This window comes from Opisthorchis viverrini (genome assembly GCF_000715545.1).
Source record: "Opisthorchis viverrini unplaced genomic scaffold opera_v5_259, whole genome shotgun sequence".
Taxonomy (NCBI): domain Eukaryota; kingdom Metazoa; phylum Platyhelminthes; class Trematoda; order Opisthorchiida; family Opisthorchiidae; genus Opisthorchis; species Opisthorchis viverrini.
Window position 1 is genome coordinate 379,495 of NW_008751914.1, and position 25,629 is coordinate 405,123.

At 45.8% G+C, this 25,629-nt stretch overlaps 1 protein-coding gene across 1 annotated transcript in view; it reads left to right on the top strand.

The window, feature by feature from the left end:
• Positions 1-11,491: 11,491 nt before the first annotated feature.
• Positions 11,492-25,629, top strand: part of T265_14765 (hypothetical protein) — a gene marked incomplete at both ends in the record, with an annotated part of 32,655 nt that continues 18,517 nt past the window's right edge. Inside the window, 7 exons of the mRNA XM_009175140.1 lie at positions 11,492-11,802; positions 13,191-13,359; positions 13,877-13,950; positions 15,020-15,381; positions 18,985-19,422; positions 22,258-22,398; positions 24,470-25,331. Coding sequence (XP_009173404.1) covers positions 11,493-11,802; positions 13,191-13,359; positions 13,877-13,950; positions 15,020-15,381; positions 18,985-19,422; positions 22,258-22,398; positions 24,470-25,331 — 2,356 coding nt within the window. The remainder of the gene's footprint in view (positions 11,803-13,190; positions 13,360-13,876; positions 13,951-15,019; positions 15,382-18,984; positions 19,423-22,257; positions 22,399-24,469; positions 25,332-25,629) is intronic.

Genomic DNA, 25,629 nt, shown 5'->3' on the forward strand with positions numbered 1-25,629 from the left:
AATTCACACAGTGAAGAACTTTTGTTCAAGTGAACGAACGAATTAGATGTATTTCAACCAATTTCACGGGGATCCTCCATAAGACACCGTGCGCTCATGATGAAACAGCGTTGGCGCGTCCCCACTGTCGGTGCAAAAAACACGACGTAATCTTCTTCCGTTTCATCGGAATGCTGTCGGTGTTAAAAGTCACAATTCATAAATTTTCAGAGCAAAATTCACTTTGAAATCGAGCTCACAGTCAGCCAAGATCGATCATTTGAAGCAAAACTGCTTTTGATTTCTCCGAAACTAATAGGGAATCGGAGAGTAGAGTTTTGCGGGGATTTGGTCTGTTCCAACAGCACGTTTCAGTGCTACATTGTCCATAGCTGCTAATTTAAGCGAGCCAACATTCAAGGTCACTCAACACGTCCTTTTCAATCCATTGGGTCAAAAACGTTGCAGAGCAAAGTTCGGTATTCGCACAATGAAACTGAATATTCGAAAGCGATGATGTGCCCCTGATGGACTGAAGCAAACTTTTGAACCCCACTTAGACACCCCTGGGTCTCAGTGCTGTTGGGAAATTTTTCCACCAAACTTTTCTGCCGGGGGTATGAGTGCCTCAGTGGACACTGAAATTTGGTAAGCTGCGAAAATATGAATGTATATTAAGTTTGCATTTTGTTTGAGCACATGCCCAACAAAATGCAACATTTTGGCGCAAAACGTTTTACTCTACTTGCAAAGGTTCTACAGCCAAGAGCATCGCGCGACTGATTAACCCCTTGCAGAGCTTTACGTTAAAAGTTGTGGTATAATTCCCAGGTGAATTTCTGACAAAAATTCCGAACAGATGAATACTTAAAGAACGTTATTATCCTTTCCAATTGTCCGATACTATAAATTAAATGAATTCTGTCACGAAGGGTCAGCACAACTCTGTTTTTACGACGCTCACCTTGCGTGGAGCATACGAATCAAAGGTTACCCTACGCACATTAATCATGGCTTCGCAATTGTGTGAATGATCTCCACTTTTGGGTATGCACGGCGCCTATAAGCACTTTCCAAAACATGTAGCAATAGATCTTTCCTAACAGAATATATAATCTCAGTAACCTGGATAATATCCGAATGAAGGAAGATATTTTCAGGAAAGGTATCAAATTATGGCCTTTCGCTTTCATAGCCATGTACGTTCTCACCTACCCTGGATGATTATCGTAACGGCTAGTCGAGACTGGTTATCACAGAAGCAACCGTGCTACCTCAATCGGACCCTGGGTCAGTAAGCAAACCAAAAAGAATACAAGGGAATTTCCTGTTGGTGCAGACCGCCACCTAGACTGGGAACGATTGTCCTTCAAAACTTGAGAGTGACATTTTAGGCCAGTAGTCAGAAGACGTCAGAATGACGTCAGGTGCGTCTTTACAGTTTGGCTTCCTCGTGTAATTTTGGGCCGCGTGTCCTTAAATTCTGTTTACCGACCAAAGTTCAAGTCGCTTGTGCACACTTGCAAATTTTGATGGCTGTGGCCTCGGGACCAGAGATGGAGGTGCACCTGGCTCCCGCAGGTAAAATGAAGCGGCATAGGCGAAGCACTCGTGAGATGCATGAGTTGCTCCGAATAGCGCAGACAGGTACATACCGGCAGGTACCGGCTGCATTGTTAACCATGTGAGAATATTTTTGGGTTGACAAAAAGGGTAACTTTCAATAACATTTCATTACCTTGCGGTGGTTAGCCTGAGGGGACCCCCGTTCCGGCCTGAGTGTGTCATTCTGCCGGAGCATGTGTTTGTTGGCATATGTCATCATTCAGTAAGTTACAAGGAGACAGCTGTCTCCCTTCGGAAATCTCTCACTTTTCGCAGTAGCCTGCGGTGTATATCTCGCAACCAAGCATGAACGACCCTCTGTGCATTCTGGACAGCATAATCCAAGATACTAGCCAGGCGCAAAGCCTTTTCAATATCAGAGCTTGTGGTGCCTATCATTCAAAATCCGGACAAACTTACTGACTGCAACGGATTCCTCGGACTTAGAATGGTCTTTTGGGACGAATGGTTATGGGGCAGAATAGTGTCATGCACAACTTTGAAAAATATTAACCCTTTTTGAGTCTAAGCGAAAAGACGTGTTAGTTATTGTTCACCTAGCCACTGGAAGAATTTTTTAAATGCGAAAAAATGATTTACGTAGGAAAAACAAATTTCCTATGTAGAAACGATCATTTCGGAGAGATTTGGGTGTGCCTTTACTACTGAAACATGATGAGCACTTACGGTTTAAGTGCGCACCGCAGGAGACTGATTTTAAACGAGAGATAATGGACCTTCTTGGTTTTAGCACACGTATACAGAAATGAGGCGTTTCAACCAACAAGTATATGGTATAAATATCAGAATTTTCTAGAGATTTGCATATACCAGGTAGCATTCGACCTGGAGAATCATGAAAGAACAGCTCGTTTCCTTTCTCGCATACGGTTCATGCCATTCTGGATAACGTGGACAACGTGAGCAAATACCAGTTCAAAGTAGTGAAATCAAGTGAGAAAAAATAGGCGAGATGATACAACTCACAGTTCGTTGGTACAGTTAGGTATTACCACCACAATAAATCCAAAGCGATCTCCTTCCTGGAATCTTCCTTGATATATTCCCAGGTACTTTCTATCCCGTCGTAGTCTGAAAGGTAGATCGCTGCTCGTTAATTCACTGCCAGCGTAATTCGACACAGCAAGAAGGGAACACGCCTTTCACGAGGTACAGAATTTGTATTGTCTCCATATTTCTTTTTCGTTCATTTTAAACAAAAGTTATTCGTTATGAAGAGAAGAGGAATAAGCTGAGATTTTAGTGAGAGATAGAAAGTGGTACAATTTGAGTGATGATAAGTTACAAAGGAAGTACCAATGTACAATGATCAGAAGGATCACCATAGAACTCCACTCCTAGAGCGTTGCATAAACAAAATAAACGCTCGATAAGGAACGCTACGAAGATATGTAACTGTGCAGCTTCGTTGGCCATGTCACTTTTCTACCAGAACGAGTATGAACAACTGGCTGTAAGTTATCCGGCTTTTGAGTTGCTATGTCGTTCGTGTTGAGCGGGGGCGTAGACAACCGTTGTGATTGGTTGATAAGAGAGTATACGGTGGGATCAATGTGCGCTACTTTTAGTCGATCGACGCTGACGGTATCTTGAACACCTTCTTTGTCGATGACGTCGATGGTGTCGTCGGCGCGAAATAACGTGGTATGGGCCGACGTATCGTGGCTGTAACGGTTTCTTCGCCTGATCAACCCGAACGAAAACGAAGTCACAATATTGTAGCACTGGGGAGATTTGTGATGCACGAGTATGTAAACGCGTTGGTTGAGCTCTAAGATATCTCACAAAGGAGCGTAAGCGATTAACATACATTTTTGGGTCTATTCTCACTGCTTCCTTTTGTTCAGCAACAAACTCACCAGGGAGTCGGAGAGGGCTGCCGTAAACCATTTCGGCGGTCGAACAGCCTAAATCTTCTTTCATTGCAGATCGGATCCCCAGAAGTACGAGCGAGATATACTCTGTCCAATTTTGAGGATTACCGTGAGCAATCAATGCTGCCTTCAGCTGCCGATGGAAACGCTCAACTAAACCGTTGGCACACGGGCGGTAAGCGGTAGTGTGGATGTGCGTTGAGCCAAGGAGACGGCTAAGGTCTCGAAAGAGCGAAGACTGGAACTGTGGGCCGCGGTCCGTAGTGATTGTTGTTGGTACTCTGTAATGGGCAATCCATGACTCGAGAAAAGCGTGAGCCACAGTTTCGGAGTGTGTGTCTTTGATCGGCACGGCATAGGCCAGCGTGTAAAACGATCAATGCATGTGAAAACATACGAAAAATTGTGTGACGGAGGCCACGGGTCAACAAGGTCTATGTGAACATGGCTGAACCGACTATCAGGACTGGAAAAATGACCAAGAGGAGTAACAGTATGTCGATGGACTTTGCTCTTGTATATGTATGTTTCAGGGTTTGCTGATCGCGGAATTTTGTAGAAAACATAATAATGTGACTATCATTTAAAAAGCCATCCTCCTGCCCTGGTCCAATCATTCTGGTGATTTCACACCAAGGGGGGAATCATTGGACTCGAGTTTCATCCCCAGTGCATATCCAATGACCGTATGTATTGGTGATGTACAACCTTACCTGATTTGACTCACGAGCTTTCTGCTGAGTTGCATCGACAGAAATTGTCGTAAACACTCCTCTCCGGGGAACCACTGTCCCCATAACATGGATAACACACAATGTGTCGTTACCTGAATACATCAGTTGCCAAATATGATGTCTTGAACTGAATGTAACCCGACTACTGTGGGGTTTAAGGAGTGCGGTGCGGTTAAAATGTTGCGGTGCGCGAAAATGTGTTTTGCTTCGTTGCATTCTATGCAGTGGAGCGAATATCACTATTACCACGACCTTTCGATTATTCATTTTTTTCACCTGCGAGGATTTTACGAAAGCTCCGTGGGATTTTAATAACATAACAAATAGCAACTTCGTTTGTATGCACTGCAACAGCGTTTTTGACTGTTTGCTCCATTCGCACTCCGTCTTTGCCTAAGGTGTAACGTTTTTAAATTACATTCTCTGGCGCCTTACGTGGTCTCTACATGCATCTGATAAGAGTGTTGTTGACACAAATCAGTGATTACCTAAAGCGGCATTCAGCGACTGTGTATAACTATACAGTAGAAAACGAGGTATTTATCATGCAGGTTCAATTTGTATGTGACGAACTAACGAGAAATTTTTTCCGAGTTTGTGGAAATAGCATCAGCCTAATCGAAAGAACTAAAACGGGGCGTAGGCGAAACCTTGGGCTGATCTGCTACAGACAGCCAAGGCACCTGCAACCAGAACCTAACTGCATGAGGGCAACTGACATCGATTAGCCATTTCGAGTGCTCTCTCCAACCAAGCTTCAACGGTATTTTGGCTTACACCGTTTCCATCTGCGTGGAAGAAACCCACGTGTGGCTGCAGGTGCCTTGGCTGTCTGTAGCAGATCAGCCCAAGGTTTCGCCTACGCTCCGTTTTAGTTCCTTCGATTATGAGGATTTATCCAAATAAACTGGCATTCTTGTACGGCGGTGACGCACGGGTCCTGTGTTTTTGTTTTCACTCATGATAATGTCTTCGCATTAGGATAGTCGCTTCCACCAACTATTGCTGTCCATTTTACCGTTGAGAGGTTGAGAAAATATTTGACCTTTACGAGTTCCGTCTGCAGGAATGCAGCCTAATGCACGCTTGAACACTTGGTCCCTGTTGTTGCACCAGAACATGTGTCCGGTTTCACTGTCAACAACCGAGCCAGGTAGGGTATAAAACCATTCACCACTCGAGTGGGTCGGGTCATATTAGGATTGATCCATGATTTCACCTTGAACACTTATCAACTGTGCCTCAGTTTCGGTTGATCTTTAGTCATCGTCCTGTAAAACCCTTTCGGTGCCTAGCTGCCATGCCACTTGAAGGAAGCACGCTGAGCGCCCTGACGGTGTAAAGACAGTAATCGAGAACAGGTGTACATGAAAATAAAATTAAGGGCTTGTAGGTCTCAGATGAAGTATCTGGAGGTAACCAAGGATGCCATGGCGGAGACAGCGACATCGTTCAACGTATTCAGACAGATCTTTAAGCCACATGGTATCATCTCCAGATCCTCGGGAGGTGTTTAACGCCCTTCGATTTGAATAGAATAGATCCGAATAGATCCAACATACCAGCCAGAAGCAAGCTCACCTTGTACATTATCGGCTGTAATACACTCGAACTTGTCGGCGAGATGGCCGACGTGGTTAGAGCGCGAATTCACTGACCGGAAGGTCCGTGGTTCGAATCCGATCTCTGCCTCTCGACTTCCCCTGTCTAGGCTTGGGTAACCTGACAGTATCCCAGCCCTCGTGCCTCCTATGGGTGGCATGGCAGTTAGCCGTCAAAGGGGTGCTACAGCTGAACGAACGATGTAGCTGGGCACTGCAGCCAGGAGCTCATACAATACAGGGTTGTCAGTGGACTTTTAATGGGGAAATTAGGAAGGGAGCTACGCATTGAAACCAGTAGCTCGGATTCACGAGCGCCATTGAGGGCGCGAGTGATGTTTGGCAATGTCTCTAACCATTGATGTGTCACGTCTCAAGGTCCATATCCAGCGAGATGCCAATGACCAGTGCAGCTGAGTTTGTCGATAATGGCTTTCGTACTTTGCTGCCATGCCATTGACCTCTCCTGGCTCGTTTGCACCCTTCGTGTGGTTGTGCGGAAAGAGCACTTCAAGGAAATCGGTCGTCTGGCATACGAATCACGTGGCCAAGCCAGCGCGAATTGCGGAGTCTGATCACTCCATCTATCGTGGGTGAACTATTTCCTCCGAAAACCATTAGGGTTACTTCAGCATTGCTTATCCGGTGTTCCACCGAACTCGTCAGTGCTCCGAAGACAACGATGGTCACACACTGAAAGGCTTTTGATGTCCTCAACGCGTGGCGATAAGTTTTTATTATTAGTATTGTAATATGGATCGCGTCGAAGCATTGTAGACTCGACCTTTAACGGATACGCTAGTGTCATGCCTACGTCACAGGTGCCGCAGGTTCACGAAAGCTACTCTGGTCTTCTTAATCCGGATGGAAATATCACCTTTCGCGAGACCACCGGGACTGACACAGCTAGCAGATAGACAAATCTTTCAACTGCATCAATCGGCTCATATGCAAGCATTAGGTTATGGTCGGAGCCCACCCAGTCTTGCCGTAGCACTTTACACTTTGCAGGTGTGAAGCGCATGCCAAACCGCGATGCGGAATTATTTGGATTTAATATCGTTTGCATAACCACGCCATCGGATCCAAGAAGAGCTACGTCGACCGCTTATGCGATCTCTTTGAGCGAATGCCCCGGGGGCACTTCGACCTCACAAGCATTAGAGGCTGGTAGTGACTTCGTATCAATGACTAAGTTGAAGAGGAATGGTGGAAGAGGACAAGCCTGCCTGATACTACTTGATGCGGTGTACTCAGACGAGAGCCTCTCGTAAACCTTCAGACGTCCGCGAGAGTTGGCGTACAGCGACTTAAGGAGGGTCAGGAATTTATGGAGACACCTTTGCTCCATAGACACTACCATAGTTCCTGGCGGTCTGCAGAGTCAAATGTAGCTTTCAAGTCAAGGAACACAACCATTGTTGATTGCTGGTAGCAGGGTCTCTGTCCCAGAGTATGCCGAAGGGTGAAGATGTGATAGATGCATCCTTTACAGGACGGAGTTCAGCTTGGTTTTTTACGATCTGCCGCTCCTTGGTTCACTCAACCTTCGAAGGATAAGACCAGAGAGGACCTTCGATGCTACAGCTACCAGGCTGACGCCACATCAGTTAGTGTCAAGGAAGGACGCTGTTTGGCGTACTTCCTCTTTAACTTCGTAATAGATATGCTACTTGAGTCTTCTTTTTCCGCTTCTAATCGGGTGGATCGAAGGATAAACCAGAGAGGACCTTCGATGCTACAGCTACCAGGCTGACGCCACATCAGTTAGTGTCAAGGAAGGACGCTGTTTGTCGTACTTCCTCTTTAACTTCGTAATAGATATGCTACTTGAGTCTTCTTTTTCCGCTTCTAATCGGGTGGATCGAAGTATTCCCGAATTATTACGTTCACTAACATCATCATCATCATAACTAATTTTAAGAACCGCGTACGTGCCATACAGTGGTTATAGCTGCCATTTTCATTCACCACTGATTTGGGAATGTGATACGTAATTGAGGAGATTGGGAGGGAAGCTATAGAGTGAAAGCAATGGCTTGGATGCGCTGGCGCCATTGAGGGTGCAACTGGGTCATGTCTAACAGTCCCTAATCCTTGATGTGCCGCGTCTCGAGGTCGCCATCCAGGGAGACGGCAATGACCAGTGCAACAGAGCTCCAGGTAGCTAAGTGGCCAAGTTGCCAGCTTGCGAATCGCTATGTCCTTTGGTTCGGAACATACCTTAGCATCTGGACTGCGCCTCTCAAGGATTGGGCAACCTGGCAGTACCCCAGCCCCCATGCCTCGTTCCGTTTGCATGGCAGCCAGGCATCGAAAGGTGATACAACTGGAAGATTATCTATTATTACACCCGCCCACCTCGGACCAGTTGAATGGACTAGCTGGAACAGATTGCGATTGTTTCCCGTTACAAGGAGTTTCGCCACTCACCAGGCCTTTGCTATCGACCAAAACACTGCCAAACTTTAGACTATTGTTCAGTGTTTGAGGGGCCTGCGTTTTCCATCACAGTCGTTTGCTGATGATAAATTTTCGTGGTATCCTGAGTGCTGCCGGTTGGCACGAGCGGTACAGCATGGCTTCATCTCTGGCTTCGCCTTCTTTCACTTGTCAACCAACTCACAATTACTATCATTATGCCTTTCTAGTTCTGATAGCTTTTCAGCCAACTCTGCTCGATATGATTTAAGCTATGAAAACACTGCAGGTGCCGAACTGAATGGCTTCTCGTCAGACGGCGTGTTCCGAAGGGAACGTGAATAGATACACGTACCTACATAATTCGTTGTTAGAGTTAAGTGATTATCCCAAAGTGATTGATGACTTTTTTTCGGAGCTCCACACCGATTGCCTAGTGGTCCAGCTGAGTCCAGGGCTGTTTTGCAGTTGGTGGCCTCCAAGTAACACGGTGTGAGTTCTTTTGCTGGAAGTTCTTGCTGGGGCGAGACGGCTCAGTGGTTAGAGCGCGAATTTACTGACTGGAAGGTCCGTGTTTCGAACCAGACCACTGGCTCTCGACTTAGCTGCCTCTGCCTTGGCCAACCTGGCAGTATCCCCGCCCTCGTGCTTTCTTCGGGTAGCATGGCAGCTGAGCACCGGAAAGGTGTTACAGCTGAGCGATTCTTGTTGGTTAGAAATAAATGACATGCAGCCCATGAATGGAGAGTGTTGCCCCCCATTGTGTGTTACGGATAGTGACTAGGTCCTGGTTGAGCGCGAGAACAAGACAGAATTGCAAGGGTGAAGCATGATTAATTCGAAACAATGTGATCAAAAAGGATAGCGATGATAGTACGGCAAGCGCCAATCCCGAGGTGGCTGCTAGAATGGGCTTCCCCTGGACTCTGACATCCACATCGCGTTTTAGAATAATCATATCAATACTTCTCAGTGACTGTGGCAACCGCAAAAATCTCTATGTGGTCTACTTTTTTCATTCCCAGAGCTTCCTTTCGTTCAAACGTGTGTTGACGCAGCATATAAACACCGTTCACCGCATCGACATGTATAGGCCTCAATTAAGCTAGCCAATCGAGCAACGCAAAGACGACTATTTACTGGGCTCTCCACGCTGTAGATACTACGAGATATTACTTCGGAATCAGCAGACGCACGAGAAACCTGGGTTCATCCCTAGCTGTTCGAGATATATGATCAAACTGGGGTCTTGCGTGTGTATTTCGGCGGCGCGACATACATCGAGAAGACAAGGTCTGAGCAAGACGTACCTGTTGTCCAATTTGACACAGTGCTGGCGTTGGAAGTAGCAATCTGGAACAGATCTTTTGAATCCAAAAAGGGTTTATTTTAACTTATTTTATTGAGTGGGAGTCTAGATACGGAGCGGCGGTTAGGTGATTGGTGGCTAAAAGTAAAGGACGTGTGAGGAGGAATCGGTGAGTGAAGAGCTCTAAGGGTGAGTGATACTTCCAGGTTGCCCAGACCTAAGAAGGGGTAACGCACTTTGTGACCTTAACTCAAGAGTCTTATGTTCAGCGGGAGGACGTAGTGTTTTGTCCGGCAACAGTTGAGCATCATCATGTACAGCGGGACATCACTGTTCAACACTAACGCCTTGATGCGATGAACCATAATTTACTAGAAACCCTCATTTTTTTAGAAAACAATAAATGGGGATGGGAGAGAAACCTAGTGCTATCTTGCCACAATCATTCCGGAGTGCATACACTTTCAGAAATTCATTCAGACAATCCGAATAGAACCTGACAACACCACTATCATCGATTAGCAGCCATATCAGGAACCCTTCCAGCCTCTGGTTCAAACGACAAGGTGGAGTTTGTTAGGGTTTTCCTGAGGGATCCAATGATTTCATAGTCTGACCCATTTGGCAGCAGGGGACTGGACTTGCCCTTAGGCGCAGAGAGTCTAACTTTTGGTGCTGATACGCGTGACATAGGGACTCGCAACTGCACCGGGTTTATTCCAAGGTTTTATTTGTTTTTCGATCATGCCGGCTAATACACCGACAACGATGCTCAACCGTCGGGTGATTGGAGTGTGCGACTTCCCTTATCGACCCCATCTAACTCGTCCCTATTCAAGCGAAGGAAGTGTCTCTGTTTCCTTAACTATAAACATTATGGGCGAGATGGCTCAGTGCTTAGAGCGGAAGGTCCGTGGTTCGAACCCGATTTGTGCCTCTTGACTTCCTCTGTCTAGGCTTGGGCAACCTGGCAGTATCCCAGTCCTCGTGCTTCCTTTTGGTGGCATGACAGCTAGGCACCCAAAGGGTGTTACAGCTGTGCGATTATTATTTATATGTCGCTTGTTATGGCCAGGAAGGGACTGTTTAGATCACACCTTTTCATCATCATCGTCATCATGGACAGCATAACATTAGTGTTCAAGACTGATGCACCGGTGGCCATACCTTCACGTTCCATCAAGTGTCAGAGCAACGGCTTGCGTAACGACGCCCTACAATCTTGATGTTCATTGAGTTGAGAAGTACGTGTAATTCTGTCGACCGGTTGGTTCCTTTCAACACCCTTACGCAATAGGGTATGCTCCAGAAGTTCGTGAATATCATGCGCTGTTTTTACTCTCATACTTTTGGGCGCGTGAGAGTGTTTGGGTAGCCTGTCACAGTTTCAACAGCTAAGGCCATTGAGCTGCAGTTTCGCCAAGGTTTTTCAATGTTTGGTAGATATGGACTTTGCGTAGTGACTCGCATAATTCTTCTACGAAAAACCCAGCACTAGCTGATCCTGGGCGATCGTTTGGTACTGCCGCCAGGGCTTCATCCAGGGATTATTCAGCATCCCAAACTGCAGTTACTTCAACGCCTGTTGAGAAGGGCGTTGTCTTTTGTGCTGAATTCAAGTGAGCGCATTTCAGAGGCGGGAAGCTGGAAGCTGTGAAGTATTGATGTTCAACACCTGTTTTGACGTCTTTACTTACATCAGATAAATCCCAGGATCTTGATCTGCACAATGAGACTTCTGTTGGAGCTTTGGTACAACTGTTTTCTCCCAGGTTTGTAGTCTACTGCTGTTAGCTACTGACAAGCACTTTTTTCCCGCTGCTTCACTGGGGATCTTGGAGTTTTCGCCTTACTCCTCAAACTTCCATGGTTGTATGACAGCTTGGCCCCAGTGTTATGGAGTGAAGGTGTCTACAAAACTGCAAACCTCGGGGTAGAGCGGTGCCAAGCAAATCCTTCAGGTCTTATTCCTTATCATTCCTTACATTCTGTCCTTAGGCCTCAAGCCACCCCGTTTGTCCTGTCAGTAATTTCTTTTTTGTGTATCAGCGCATTTCAGATGGCGATTTCTCAGTCTCCTGGCTGTGATTCCCCCGGCACAAACACAGAGGTTGTCCTAGCTCGTGAACTTTTGGATTCGCTTATGTCACGCGCGAATGCTCCAATCAGTTATCCTTTCATGGAGGAAGTTGATCCAGACGTTCTCGGACTGAAAGACTACCGCAAGATCGTCAAAGAGCCAATGTGGTTGAAGAAAAGTAAGTAGGCACACGCCTATGCTACCTCTCGTATTGATGCCAATCTAAATTTTCTACGATGAAAAAACCAACTTACTCTCCTCAACGCTTATCCGTCCAACGCTGGTCATTTTATAGTCTAGCTTCTGCCTCCCACCGCAGTAGAACAGATACCAATTGAAATCCAGATGTATTTATCTCCTTCCCTATGGGATGAACCTGAAGGGATTGGTCAAAAATGTCCCCCTATGGGTGTCTTACATGTTGTCATACATGTCTCGAAAGCAACATTCAAGTGACATCTCTCGATGGCCTCCATCTCCCTTCCCTAGGGGAACAATCGTAATTGGATTGTTTTTGTGGTGTATGGAAATTCGGGGCTGCCTGAGTCCCACCTAACTGTGTGCCAATGGAGCTTCGAGAATAATATAATGAAAATAATAGTCTCTCAGCTGGGTCAGTCATGAGTGGAATTTCTGAACCTCCCAGTTGAAAGTGGGATACTTTAACAACCTAAATGATGAAATCTAAACTTCACAAGTTTAGTTATTTTTGAGGTTAGCATTTCATCATCATCATCACCACCATCGACAGCATGACATCAACACTGATGCTTCACTGTCGTAGGTTAGCATTTCGCACCCCATGCAATACTTGAAAACTGGATGTTTGACTGAAATTAGGCCTACGAGTTCACATTTACCTGGAAATTGGTCTTCTACAGGTTTCTGCACCTTGATGCTTTGAATGGCATGAAGGCTGATATTCCATCCTGCTTAGCGAACGAGTTTGAAATTTCAGAGATACATGAATGTTATCTGCATGGAAATTAAGTTCTGGCTGTGACGACCGATCTTGCTGTGTATACTGTCCATAATATCAGTTGGGACTTCCACATCATAACGCTGAGCTGATGCAAGCTTTACCTGACCGTGGGCTCTAAAATAGCATTCTGCGTCCTGCTCCACTTCCGGACGTTGGTGAGTGATGGTCGAGCGATCTACAGGTCAGCAGTGTTAGAACGGTAAGCTCTACAGCATTTCAGGCCGCAGAGCCTGCGGACATCGTCACTTTCTAGGCTCGGGTGGATATAACGGGCTAGTGTGAGTAGACGGAGGGACGAAACGTGCCGCTCCGGTTGTTTTGTACATGTGTGCCCACCACAGAGCGTATGTTTCTCCACGCATACCAAATCTTCGATTTCTGGTTTTTATTTTCTCTTGATGCGAACGTTGGATACTGATTTATTAATCGTATATCAATTGTGAGTAGAAACTCCTGCTGTATTGCCATGCCTTCTGTTGATTATTCTGTTGCTTCGGCAACCCCAATCATTCTGGAAAAGTTTGACCTCTGGTTTTGAATAAAATGACGGGGGTTTTTCTAATGCTTCTTATTCTCCGTGCTAGTGGCTGAGAAATTCGCCAATGGAGTTTATCAGAATATTCGTGAATTCGTCTGTGATTTTCGTCTGATGCTTTTGAACTGTTATCGTTACAACGGTGTTTCCTCACGCATGGGGCGATGTGCAGAGAAGTTGGAGCTACTGTTTGAACAAAAGCTGCAGCTCATGCCTCAGTAAGTGGTGCTTTTTTGTTCAGATTAGTATGCTAAATTTTCAATAGCCGCTCTAGTTGAGGCTTGGTTCACCTGAATATCGGACCAAAATTGAAGGTCCTATTCATGGGTGCAGACCACTGATTGTATCCACCTTGTCCTTGTTCGTGCGATACACAGAACTGAAGTGGAATGTACCCAGAAAAAAACGAGGGTATATGTCGATGTTAGGCGAGTATTTGTGTACACTGTTCATCAAAATAAACATCTTGTGATGTGAAGGTGCGGTGGTTGTTACTTTTGGCCTTCCTTTAGACTCCAGCTATTCAAGGTCATCGCAGTACCAGAAGACAATATCAGGTCTACGAGAGTCAGAAATTGTAGACAGATTAATTAGCCAGCGGATATACACAATGTCCTGAGAGGAACGGTCACATATGCTGAGCTGATCAATGTCTTCCCTAGCCACTCCATTCCCTTCGATACCAGTCATAGCCCTCACATCCGTTTCATCTCTCGTGAACATTCCATTTTGCAGGGAAATACGGACAAAAACTTCCATCCAGGCGACTCTTGGAGGCGGAACAGCGGAAGAGGAATTGTCAGACGCAGGTTAGTTTATTCCACTTTGTCACGGACTCAGCTTGAATTTTATTCCCCTGCTTTCATATTACTCACTAGTAGTTACATTTGTTTTACAAAAAGATAGTTCAGGTTGCAACGGCGATTCTAGTCGCCAACTACTTGACAGCCCGGCGCTCGTTGCAGTGACCCGCAGAACGCTAGACAGTGCTAGGTAGATGATAACTTCGGTAGTTTCTCAAAGCGGATTTCGCTTCATATGAGGAAAATACTTGAATGTAGTTATCTCCCGAAGGTGCTCTTCTGAGGGGAATTTATGGTAGAACGCCTCAGGAGGCGACAACTTAGTCTGAGCACCACTCAAAAGTCTCTGCCAATGTCAAGGCTTGATCAGAACTGTGACCAGCGGTGGTTGTGCAAAAGCTTGCCAGTCTTAGAAACAATTGCCAAAATACACGAGTTCAGCCAGCTGCTCTGTCCCCATTGGCCTGTCAGTGCTCCAGAAGAGACATCTAAGTGCCTAGTGATGCAGATTTTGTGGGATATTCTAGTGACTCTCTACGATCGGTTTTCGGGGGCTAGCTTTCGGTGAATGTGCGAACTTATTTTGTCCAGCTAATGTATGTACGGAAGATTGAGGAAAAAACGACAGGGGCTGCATAAACTGAGTATGTATGATGACTCACTGTGGATAAGCTGCACGACAGTTTTTGTTGCGTCCGTTGGCCGAACAGCCATTTGACGCGTGAAATCTTCAACACACTCTTAAGCTTTGAACGCGACCGGAAGAGGAACCTGTTGGTTCTCGATACTTTCTTGCTAATAAATGTTGCTAGTTTTGATGGTGCTTTTTACCGACTTTTGAAGAAGGCGGCCGACTGATCTTCTTCAAATTATTCTTTTCAATCTTTGTTTCAAAGGAGCATGATCCCCATCTCAATCTCTTCAGTTTTCTAGAGGAAAAAACAACGGTATTCAGTCAGTGTACTACTCTATGGTTCTTGTGCGTTACACCGTTTGATCACGATTGGTTTGTACTTTAGTAGTTTGTGCATGGCAATTGCTAGACACTAACTTGAATGGCCTCCATTGCTTCCAGGGATACCGCGACGTCGAAGTTCCAGTCGACTTTTCTTGGCCGGTGACTCGAGGCAACTGACTCCGATGCGTGCAATCATGGAAGAACTAGAACATACTCTGGAGCCTGGCACTGGTCTCACCGCAGTGCTTGTGACTGCCTCGACGGACCTGTCCAAATTCGCATCGAACAATTTGTTCAATTCCTCAATGCAGTCCTTGTCCACGGCGACAACTGCCGAGGAGCGCGTGGCCATTTTAATCGCTCGCCTTACATATTGGAATATTCGAAGGCAGGACGAGGCGTTGCTCACATCGTGGGACAGTTGGTGGACGGAACAGCAAGGCCCAGAATTAATCGATGTGGCACAAAACACACAAGAAGTTTGTATTTGGTTGAAATTTCCTCGAATAACGTCACTTTGACTATCTTGTGCCAGCACAGATAATCGAGCAGCTGTCTGCCCATCTAATGATACCAGAGAGTCGTCGAAGTCGATTTTGTCCTGACTTTAAAACAAGACAATTTTCAGGACTGGTTTTCATGAAGCCCATATTCTGCACCAATCCATTAGGTTGCTCGCTCGGAGGGTGCCACTAGTTAGGTTACAGAAATCCTCAGTGGTTCGCCACTCCAACTCCCCTTTTATTGGGTTGCCTGTCTATTTTCGACAGTTAGACTGAGCTCCAGAATCAATAGGTGGAATGAGACCCCGCATCGCTGTACTTCCCTCGCCGTATTTCTACCTGTTTGCATGTGAGGTCCAATCTTTTGAGTTTGCTGTGGTAAGATTGAATGAAATAACTCATGCACGGTGTGCAACTGGTTGGCTGCCGAAGCGAACTGTTAAATGTAAATTGAACGAACACGCCCAGTTGGCGAGAGAGTATTCGAATGGTAATATTGTGCTGTGTGAGAGCCACTGTTACCGATGCGAACTCGATGGATATGATCGGTGAGCCAACAAGAGTCATTTAGGGTTTAGCCTGTGCGACGTTGAAAACGATTATGTGCTTGTTCACTCTATACATCTAGGAACTAGTGTGTCATGTTCCCTTCGGTGCATCATTCCACGTGTTAGCTTATTACGGCACTTACTGTCCAGTAGGACCTTTCAAAATGCAACGCATTCTGTCGTGTGAGAAAAAGGGAGACGGTCTGAGAAGCCAATGATCTGACGCGTGCAAGTGCTGTCCATAACCAAACGAACTTGTTAGAGAGCTACACTAAAGGTTGTTAGCTAGAAAGTCTCGTGTATTGTCAAACTGATTGGCTAATTCCAGCGGGGATATTTGTTTGTTCATTGATACTGCTAAGTCACATATCCCAACATAGGTGAAATCACGTAGGTCAGATGCGAACTGGTTAGGTTGTCCAAGTGTACAGACGCTGAACTGCTGCCGATTGGAATGCGTGAGTTATACTCAGCCAGAAGTGATGAATCGGCGCCCATTTATCCAGCACTGGGCAGTCTGCAGCGCTGCCACTGAAAATGGCAAATTCCTCTTGAGAAATAAAGATGTCTGAACGTGCCTGGTCTAAAAGTTGCAATCCGTGATAGATGGTGGTGATCCTTGTTGTGGAAATATCCGAATCTATGACAACCATGGAGTGATCGGTGTGTTATCGGTGACATCGTTCCTGATGGCACCAACCAATGCTCTAGCTACTCATGAGTAGCCCAATTATATAGAAATTCATATGGCATCACGACATGACAGCTTCCCTGGCACTTAGACCAGCGGTCTCGCCCATACCGGCTTACCTTGGTTTCTGAACAGAAACCTAGACATTCCATTGGCCACATTTCGACTACGGCGTCCATCTGCTCACTGCAAGTCCTCTTAAATCGTGGCTTCAGGAAGAGAATACCAGCACCTTTATCGGCTGATCATTTTCTGTGCCAAATAGAGCCTAGAGACTAGACTTCTATACATGCGAATTCAAGTGTTAGTCATACTAGATGAACAAACCCAAGAAAGACCTGTGCCTCCAACCCTGGCGTCTACCGCTTGTTCTCAAACAAATTTATCGAAACAAGCATGTATCACAGGAGAAGTTTTGAGTATGGTTTATATGGTACATATATATATATATATATNATATATATATATATATATATATATATATATATATATGTATATAAGTTCTGACTAGCATGTGTATTCCACTTCGAATGACGCAACAAACAGGACTGAATTTACCCCCGACTAGAGAGTGATCGAAAACTATCGGACGTTAGGCCACCATTAAAAAAATTGATGTGTGAATATATCGGATAATGGAACAATCCGTCATAAGCAAAATGGCGAATCAGATCTGGTACGCCCAACATGGACCAAATGAACGTGTTATCAGGTTGACACGCAATCCTCAGTTTCGAACAAAAATCAATAGATCAGGTTTGGAGTAAATTTGACAGGCATAACGTCATAGGAGGTAACAAAATTTGTACGAACTAATTACCATACCGATCATATCATCAGTGGGTTGAACGGAATCCAGATTGCATGGCTGCTGTCCTTTGATCGTCGTTACCCCACCGCTAATCGAACCGCAACCTACTTATCCTCAAAGCATGCCTTGTGGTCTGTACTATTCGCTCGCGATCGAGTTTTGGAACCGTTCTGGTTTCACTCACACGCGCTGTATACACACACAACCCAAGTTGATTTTGAACACGTTTAATTGGGGTGAGCTTCAGCCTTTCGTCATCTCATATTGTTGGGAACCGAAGTAACATCTGCATCTCTGGAGTAACTTCCTCACGAGCTCATCCTGATTCTGGTACAAACGAATTTTTCATCCGTAAAGCTCCTGTCTCTCGCCTGTTACCTGCATTCTGTTCCCAAGATTTAGCCTCATTGGTCGATGTCACGATGAGAGGCAAAATTTCCGCATTTACGGACTTTCCTGTGTAGCAGAGTAACAATGAGATTCGATACTGTTCAGTTTCAAATGTTGCGAGAGTTCAGATAAAACCAACGGTGAACTTGGTCGATTTTGTTGGGTTTTCCGTACCCTTCTGACGTGCAAGAACACATGACTGCACGATAACTTTTGATGGTTACGTTACCAATGATGATGTTCAACTGAGCCACGGCGAATTCAGACGTTATGATAGTCTGAGAGAGAACCCTTCCTATCAGCATCGACCTCGTGTGCGATCTTTGCCGAGCGAGCGGAGCCATGTACCCATTTCCTCATGGATCTTTCTCTAGCGCGATTGCGCTAGTTGTTGCCCCAGTCGGCATCACGTATGTGCTCACTGGGCCCTTACTTCATATCACACCTGGTCCAAACAAGCTCCGGTTTTCCTCGACAAGATGCTAGGGGGCGTTCTTTTAAGAAATTTAAAACGTTGAGTCCCTTTTATTTATTTTATGAAGCCAGATAGAACAAATATATAGTGGTAAATGTTTTCTCTCCGCCTTGACGGTGACTATTCGAATTCAGCAACCTGATAACTGTGTCAACGGTATATCTGGTCGCAGGTTTGTTGGAAAATAGACGGACTTCGAGTGGCTCCATCTATAGAAATTGCAGAGTATGCATGCGCTTCTTCCCCTTCGTATTCCTGATCAGTATATGGTGGGGACTAATATGCTTCGAGTAGGCGACTTTACGATCGTGTATGTGTGGGTCAGTGGTGGTCACAAAGTTAAGTTCAGTTATTTTACTTATTAAAGGGCAGCAGGTCTCTTCACGTTTCTGTCCGTTGAGAAATATTTGAGGCTGACGATGATAACTCACCTTTGATTCGTGGACAACAAATTAAAGATCCCAAGATTAATGTCTCTCTAATCCGCCTTAGCACGTCACTGGCTGCCAAGATGTTCTTGCATGTAGTATAAACTTGTGAACTGTGCTGCTTGCACCGATTTTCTTGTGCCTTTTAATACCCGGGCATCGTTTACCGACCAACGCTTTTGTTTACGGGCTCGTGCCCCCTTATACTAATTTGGTCTTTTTGTGTTCCCCCGTAGCTTTTGGAGACATACCAGTTTCTCTGGTTGGCTGACCCTTTTCTCGGACTCACCGAATCGCTGGTCTACTTTACTCCCCAACCTCCCGTTATCGAGGTTAATCCTGCCCCTGCCCGCAATCTTGGCTTATTGGATTTAGAGTTCGCACTAACTGTTGCCCCCCGTGCTAGCCTGTTATTGGCTACTTGCATGAGCCACCTACTGGCCACAATCAAAGAACGTGGTCGAATTGTTGCCGTTCTTTCGACTGCCGATGGCCCAACAGGCGATCCTATCCAAGATCCTTCCAATGACAGCAGACGGCTGCGAGGCACCCAGAGCCGCGTTACTTCGTGTCTTTCCCCACTGGAATATGATGTATGGGAACGTCGCCTAGCCGCACGAGTGACCTCTTGGTACCGAGCCCTCTGGGATAAAGGGAAAGGTAACCCGATTTGGGTGAGTCTACAGGTTATTGCTTATGCCTTTCATTCGGTATACGTTCCTGCGTGAAATGCATTGTGGACCTTCGAATTATATGTTTGGAAGAGATTTGTCATGTTTGTCGTTAGTACTATTTCCACATAACTACTACAGAAATAAGACAAAGTTCATGGACTGCCACCCTTTCGTTATCAATCGTATCATTCGTGTACTAGAAGCATTCAATATACACTAAAATGGTTGACAGAACAGATCAGTGAATAAACAACTCAGCTTTATTATTCTATCGTCAAGGCAAACTGATGATACATGTTCAGGTCCTTTGTATGCATGGACTCGGTCGATGCTGATTGATCGACCTGGTATCACCAGTTACCATCAGCTTTTGATTGTCACTTGGGAGTAAAACTGAATAATTTTGTACGACTTGGACGTTTCGCGATCGATAATGCGGGTTTCCTAGCCTGGTCGTGGTCTGTTTCACTCGATCGATCGGTCAGTTGACTCGAGCAGCGCGGCACATGCTTCAAGGCACGTTCACCTAATGTCCGGTCTATTCTGCTGATGGATGCTGATGCAGGTGAGCTGATAAACGTGTCCTGTGTCAAACTGTCCAACTACGACCAACCTGTGTCAGGGCTGTGGCAAGTTGTTCGCTTTTAACTTGTGGTCTGTGAACTGCGTCCCGGTGAGGCAATAAATCTCTCCGGGTAACTGTTAGACACGGCTCGATTTAGCTTAGTGATTAAGGCGCCAGCTTACGGACCAGAAGGTCCATAGTTCGAACCCAACTTCAACATCTGTCTATGCTTGGGCAGCCTAACAGTATCCCAGCCCTCCTGCCTCGCTCCATTGGCAGCTGAACGATTGTCATCATCAGTTCACCCAACTGTGCACTGATGATGTCTCCTCGTATTGTGACGAATAGCTTGCAAGTCAATTGCCAAACTCGGTGAACAGATCAACAGCCATCTGATCAACAACCAATATTATCATTATTAACTGTTAGACATGGTCATCTGCAACGAATTCTCCCTTCTTCTGGAGCGAATCGGGAGCTGATTCCTGTGTCGTGTATGAATAAACTGCGCGCCAGGCCTCTCTCATAACCTATTGGAAACTGGAGTACGTGCTGGCTTTCCGTACACTGTACATTTGAGCGTTTAGCAATACAAACCTGGAGAAATGCGAGACTGTCGTTACTCTCCGTCTCAAGGTTACGGATAATTTAGGACGTGAATGGTTAATGCGGTGGCAAAAGTGTTTAGAGTCGGTGTTTAAGCTATTGTCAACATTCCGTTTTTAAGATAGTTGTGAACCAATTATTTTCAGGTATTCGACTTCCAACCACTCTTGGAAGAGCTTCAGCTGAAACAGGTCCATTGGCTACTATGCCATCAGTCCACTATGGTTACTCGAAATCGGAGGGAGTTCTTTCAGCTCTTTAGGTTAGTCTGGCGATGCAACTACGGAGAGTTGCTTTTTGACCGGGTTTGAGGCCTGTTCTTTCTAGAGGGAAGTCAACGCTGAAAAAGTTCAAACCGAAGCAAGCGTTGTGGTGGGTTTTTTCAAGGGGAGTCCCTGTTTCTCTGTCAAGGAAATGATCCCGGTAGGATAAAGTTCTCGTCACATCTACTGTTTGCGGAAGCAGCCCCCATCAGAACCGAGGAAGAAACATTTATGGTTCCCTAAGTGGCTAGGTTCGCTCTCCAGCAGGGAACACAAATAACGGTAATGCGCGCATACGTAGTCCCTTACGTACTAAACAAATGTCTCACTGAACGGTCGATGTTTTAGGCATCGTTGACACACTAGTCTGCCACACTGCTCTTTCGTGACTGGATATAACTTGAATTAGGTCTAGAATTCACATACAGCATCGTTCTGGAGAATACATAACAGTTACGCTGAGTGCTAACTCGATGATTACCAGGCTTCCAATGGATATATTTCATGGTTCTTGCTTGAGTCCAGCTAAGCGGCACAAAAACTCCTCGTTGTGACTCACCCGGGTGACGAACTAATGACCTTTGTGTTGGCTTATCAGGTTTCACTAGTATGTTGCAGTCCTACATGCATGTGGCCATTGAATATCTTGAACAATTACTTATCCGAACGTAATATTTTCTCATATCGCATCCACAACAGCGGTATAAAACACTTGTATTCGACCCGAATTTTATTAGTGGGGCTCAGAAAGCACATCATACAGATAGTCCCTTCACGAAGACTACTCACGATTGTGTAGGTATTCTGGCATTTTCTAGAGCGTTTAGGAGGACTAGAGCCACCAGAAAACCTATGATATGAAATCTGCACTTGCTCACTGGTGGAAAAAATGGGTTTGGTTTTGAACGTCTCGAACCGGTTTTTGAACCAACGTTCTTCCCAACAGCAAATCTTGAAAAGCTGCTGAAGCGCATTTTCCTCAAATGATCAGTTGAGGTTCATAAGGTTTCAGTGATTTATACCTTTTCCCGGTGCTTAACGGGCCGGTTAGTGGATTGTCAACTCCAAGTGAGATATACAATTTTTTGTCGTATCTTCATTGTAGTTCATCACAAGTGGGTACACATGTTGGGGTAATTGAACTCGTTAGGTCAGCTGTTGAAAATTCATTTCTCTTTAAACTGAGTTAGCCCACTGCTCCAGGTTTGCCAAGCTCGTTGAGAGATATCTGATAGACTTGTCACTCGAAGTCAGTAGCATTGATCGAAAGTCGGTCGGAAACCCTTACACCTACTTGAAGAGTCGCTCCAGAGAGCAACGGAATCTACTGAACTGTTTTTGTTTTATATTACGGTTTAGATCACTTTTTTGAGATGCTTCTACTTTTCTTCACGCATTCAGGCGACCCGTCGTCTTGGATTGCCACCTAAGTTCTTTCACCGCTGCGGGTTTCGACAAAGTCCTTTGGACTCGAAGCGGTTTCATGAGCTCCCCGTGTACATTCGAATCCAGCTGTTTTATGCGCTGTGTGAAACGGTTTTGGTAAGTGAACTTACTCTATGTTTATTTCGGGCTTTACATGCTCTTTTAAGAAAGCCCGCCAACATAATTACATTACTCACCACAAAGATCCGTCCAAGCGATTCACCACTCAGGGTACGAGATTGTTGGGCATTTCTAAAGTGATTTGTACATCTGGTTGTTCGAATGATTCGATCAACTTAACAAAAATCTGTCACGCTAGCAAGCCTGCGCTTTCGATCAGTGGCTCTTGAGGCATGTTCAGTCGTTCCACCTCTTAAGCTCCTCAGTTTGATGTCATATTGTGCTGAGACACCTGACAGATACCGTTTGCCGAGCATCAACGTGCCGTGAGCGATGGTATGCTTTGAGCTTGATTACATGGCTACTTGAGATGCGCGCTCGCTTAATTCAGGTCTGGTTGTACCTACCTCATCTTGTACTTTTTCTTGGTAAGGCCTCTTGGCCTCCGGTTGCTTTCTGCGAACGCCGATTCAGTGAAAAAGTACCGTGTATGATACGTGGAGTCACCGGTTGACACCAGCTCGTGGGGTCAGGTAATACGGCTTTCACGGTGGATAATGTTGGTCGGTTAGCCTCGATTTACCCCGGTTGGTGTCTAGCCGTGATGGCCCTAATTGGTATGGTTTTGTATGCTGTGGGGTCGGTCATTTAAAAGTACGGTTTGTCCAGCGTCAGTAGATCGCAGAAATCGTTCGTAGGCAAACGCCTAGATAATTGATCAAATCCCACAGGGATGTACAACTCAGCATCTTATGCGTGCCAATAGAGGATAGTGCATAGCATGAAAATAACCGATGTTTAGGTCACCCATTGCCTGTCTGCTCTTCTCGTTCTCGTTCAAGAAAATGTAAGTTCAGACTCCAAATGCAGTCAGTAATGATTCGTCATTTTTACGTGCTAATGAAGATGTGCATTTTCTCCATTTGTTATTTGCCCTGGGGATTTCTTGTTTTCAGCTTTTGTTTTGTGGGTACCTTGAATATGGGCTTATCGGTGGAGTTGTAGGCTCTTTTGGAAGTCAACCGTTTGGGGCCTCCCATCAGTTTGGGGACGCTGGTTCGCCAAAGGGCCATTCGACTGATTACCGTACCTGGAAAGCTATTATCCCGCATTTCTTGCTTTTGGTATTCCGAACTTTAACCGCAGTGCGTTTGACTTATGTCCGTCTTATCTAGACCGATTAATTTTGTTCAGTCTGTATACATGACTGCGTGCATACCTACCGGCCATTCGGTCGAGCAATAAGTTAAGTGATAGTAATGAATCAGTGGTGACGGAAAGCTGTCATCCATGGAAGTGCCATAGCCCCATCCTTAGGAGCACGCCAGGCCGCTCCAGGCTTCTAAGTTGGGTTACGAGTTTACATCCTGACTACGGCAGATACACGTCGTGCGCTGAAGAGCGGATTGAGGAAAAAACTTAACAACCGTACTTGTAATTTGTGGCATGCTGTTTCTCTTATTTTTACCGGCCTCCCGTAATTTTGCGTTTGTGCAACTGGAAATAGTCAGTTGGCTGTCTCGCGTGTTGCGCACTACTCTCACACTTGGTTAGTAACACAAAATGATATATCAGAATGAGAGCTCGAGATAGCAAAGCGGTTAAGGTGCGAACTTGCTGACACGAAGATTCGTGGTTCGAACCCAACCCCACCATCTCAATCGCTCCTAAGATTGGGTGACCTGGCTGCATCTCATGCCTCGTGTTTTCTTCTGGTTGCAGGACAGCTAGGCATCGAAAGGGTGTTACAGTCCAATCTGTAAAACGTCTTCCCTGGGAGACGGTTTGCGGCCCACAGCGCGGTAATCTTCAGGTCACTTGTGCCGATAGACGGCCGATGTATAATTTGACTAGTCGTGACTAGTCAGGTTGCTCACCGGAATCCCGGCCGCTAGCACAAATAATATCTTACAAGCTGGTCGCCTTTTTTGTATAAAGTTCGACTTCATTTACTACATTATTCACTTTTCGATCCGAAACCAACTACGCGTTTCTTCCACCTGTGTTTTCTTTAGATCTAAATTTGACCAGTGGGTCTTATTGTTTGAACTCCAACTGTTCATTTCAGCGCAGTTTTGATAACTTGCGGCTTTCAATGGAGCGAGATGCTGGGTGGGAAGCAGCGGCACCCGTTCTCCTTGGTGAAGATATATTTTCCAGTGTGACCTACATCCACTTTCCTGGCATGCTCGACTCCACCGCGGCCACATTGAATCGAGTCTACCGAGTCTCTCGTTTAAAATCCGGACCGGTCGATTTACAGCAACAAAGCAATAAGTCATCACCTTCGCCTGCAACAGAATTGGAACCAGTTGCTTCTGAGAAATCCGGCTTCGACTCTTCCACTACGGAACCACTTACAGTGTGCAAGGTTGAACACCAAGCTTCTTCCTCGTCCTCTGAAGAGCCGGTTGAAATTGCAGTGCCTACCCGAGCCACCAGAGGCAAGCGTTCACGGAAGCGCAAGTTTACTCATAAGAAAAACCATTCCCAGTTGGAAAGCTCAGCCGCTGAACATAACCGCCTAATTGCCGAATATGGTATAGATGTTCCGGGCCCGGTCGGACGTTTACCTCGATGGATTGATCCGTCCCTTGCGCGTTCCACTTGCCGAAGACTGCATGGCATTGCAGGTCAGCTGAAAGCCCTACAATCACTTGGTGGTGCAACTCAGGAGAAGTCTCGTGGACGCAAGACTTCACTTCTTTCCTTCACAACCTCTTTGCTCGAACGGACTTTCAACGCCCACGGCACTGGTAGTGAATTGTGGTCCAAGTCATCAGGGCCAATATTTCTCACCGCATTTCATAGACTAGACAGTCGAAAAGTGGCGGAATTAACGGCGGAAGAGCCTGCATTGGTGCCATCCCCTTTCGGAACGTTATGTGGCATGTCTCGTCGTTATCTTTCAATGCAACTCAGTCGAAGCTGTAAGTTTTTCGGCCAATTTGTGACTGTTTTATTCCTCACAACACTTTACTACGTTGAAATTGACAACCTAGAGGAAGATGAGTCTTTATCTGAGTTCCCTATGACCATGCACACGTCCCTATCAGAGTTTTGGACACATGTCTGGTTGGCATCGAAGGCCACCCGCGGTCTTGTCACTCCAGGTAATCCGTATAAGTGACCCACGATTCTAGTATTCCTGGATTTCCGAGGCGCATTCGACTCGGTTGACCGGTCTGTTCTTCTTGAGACGCTTGCCCACCAAGGAATGCCCCGGAA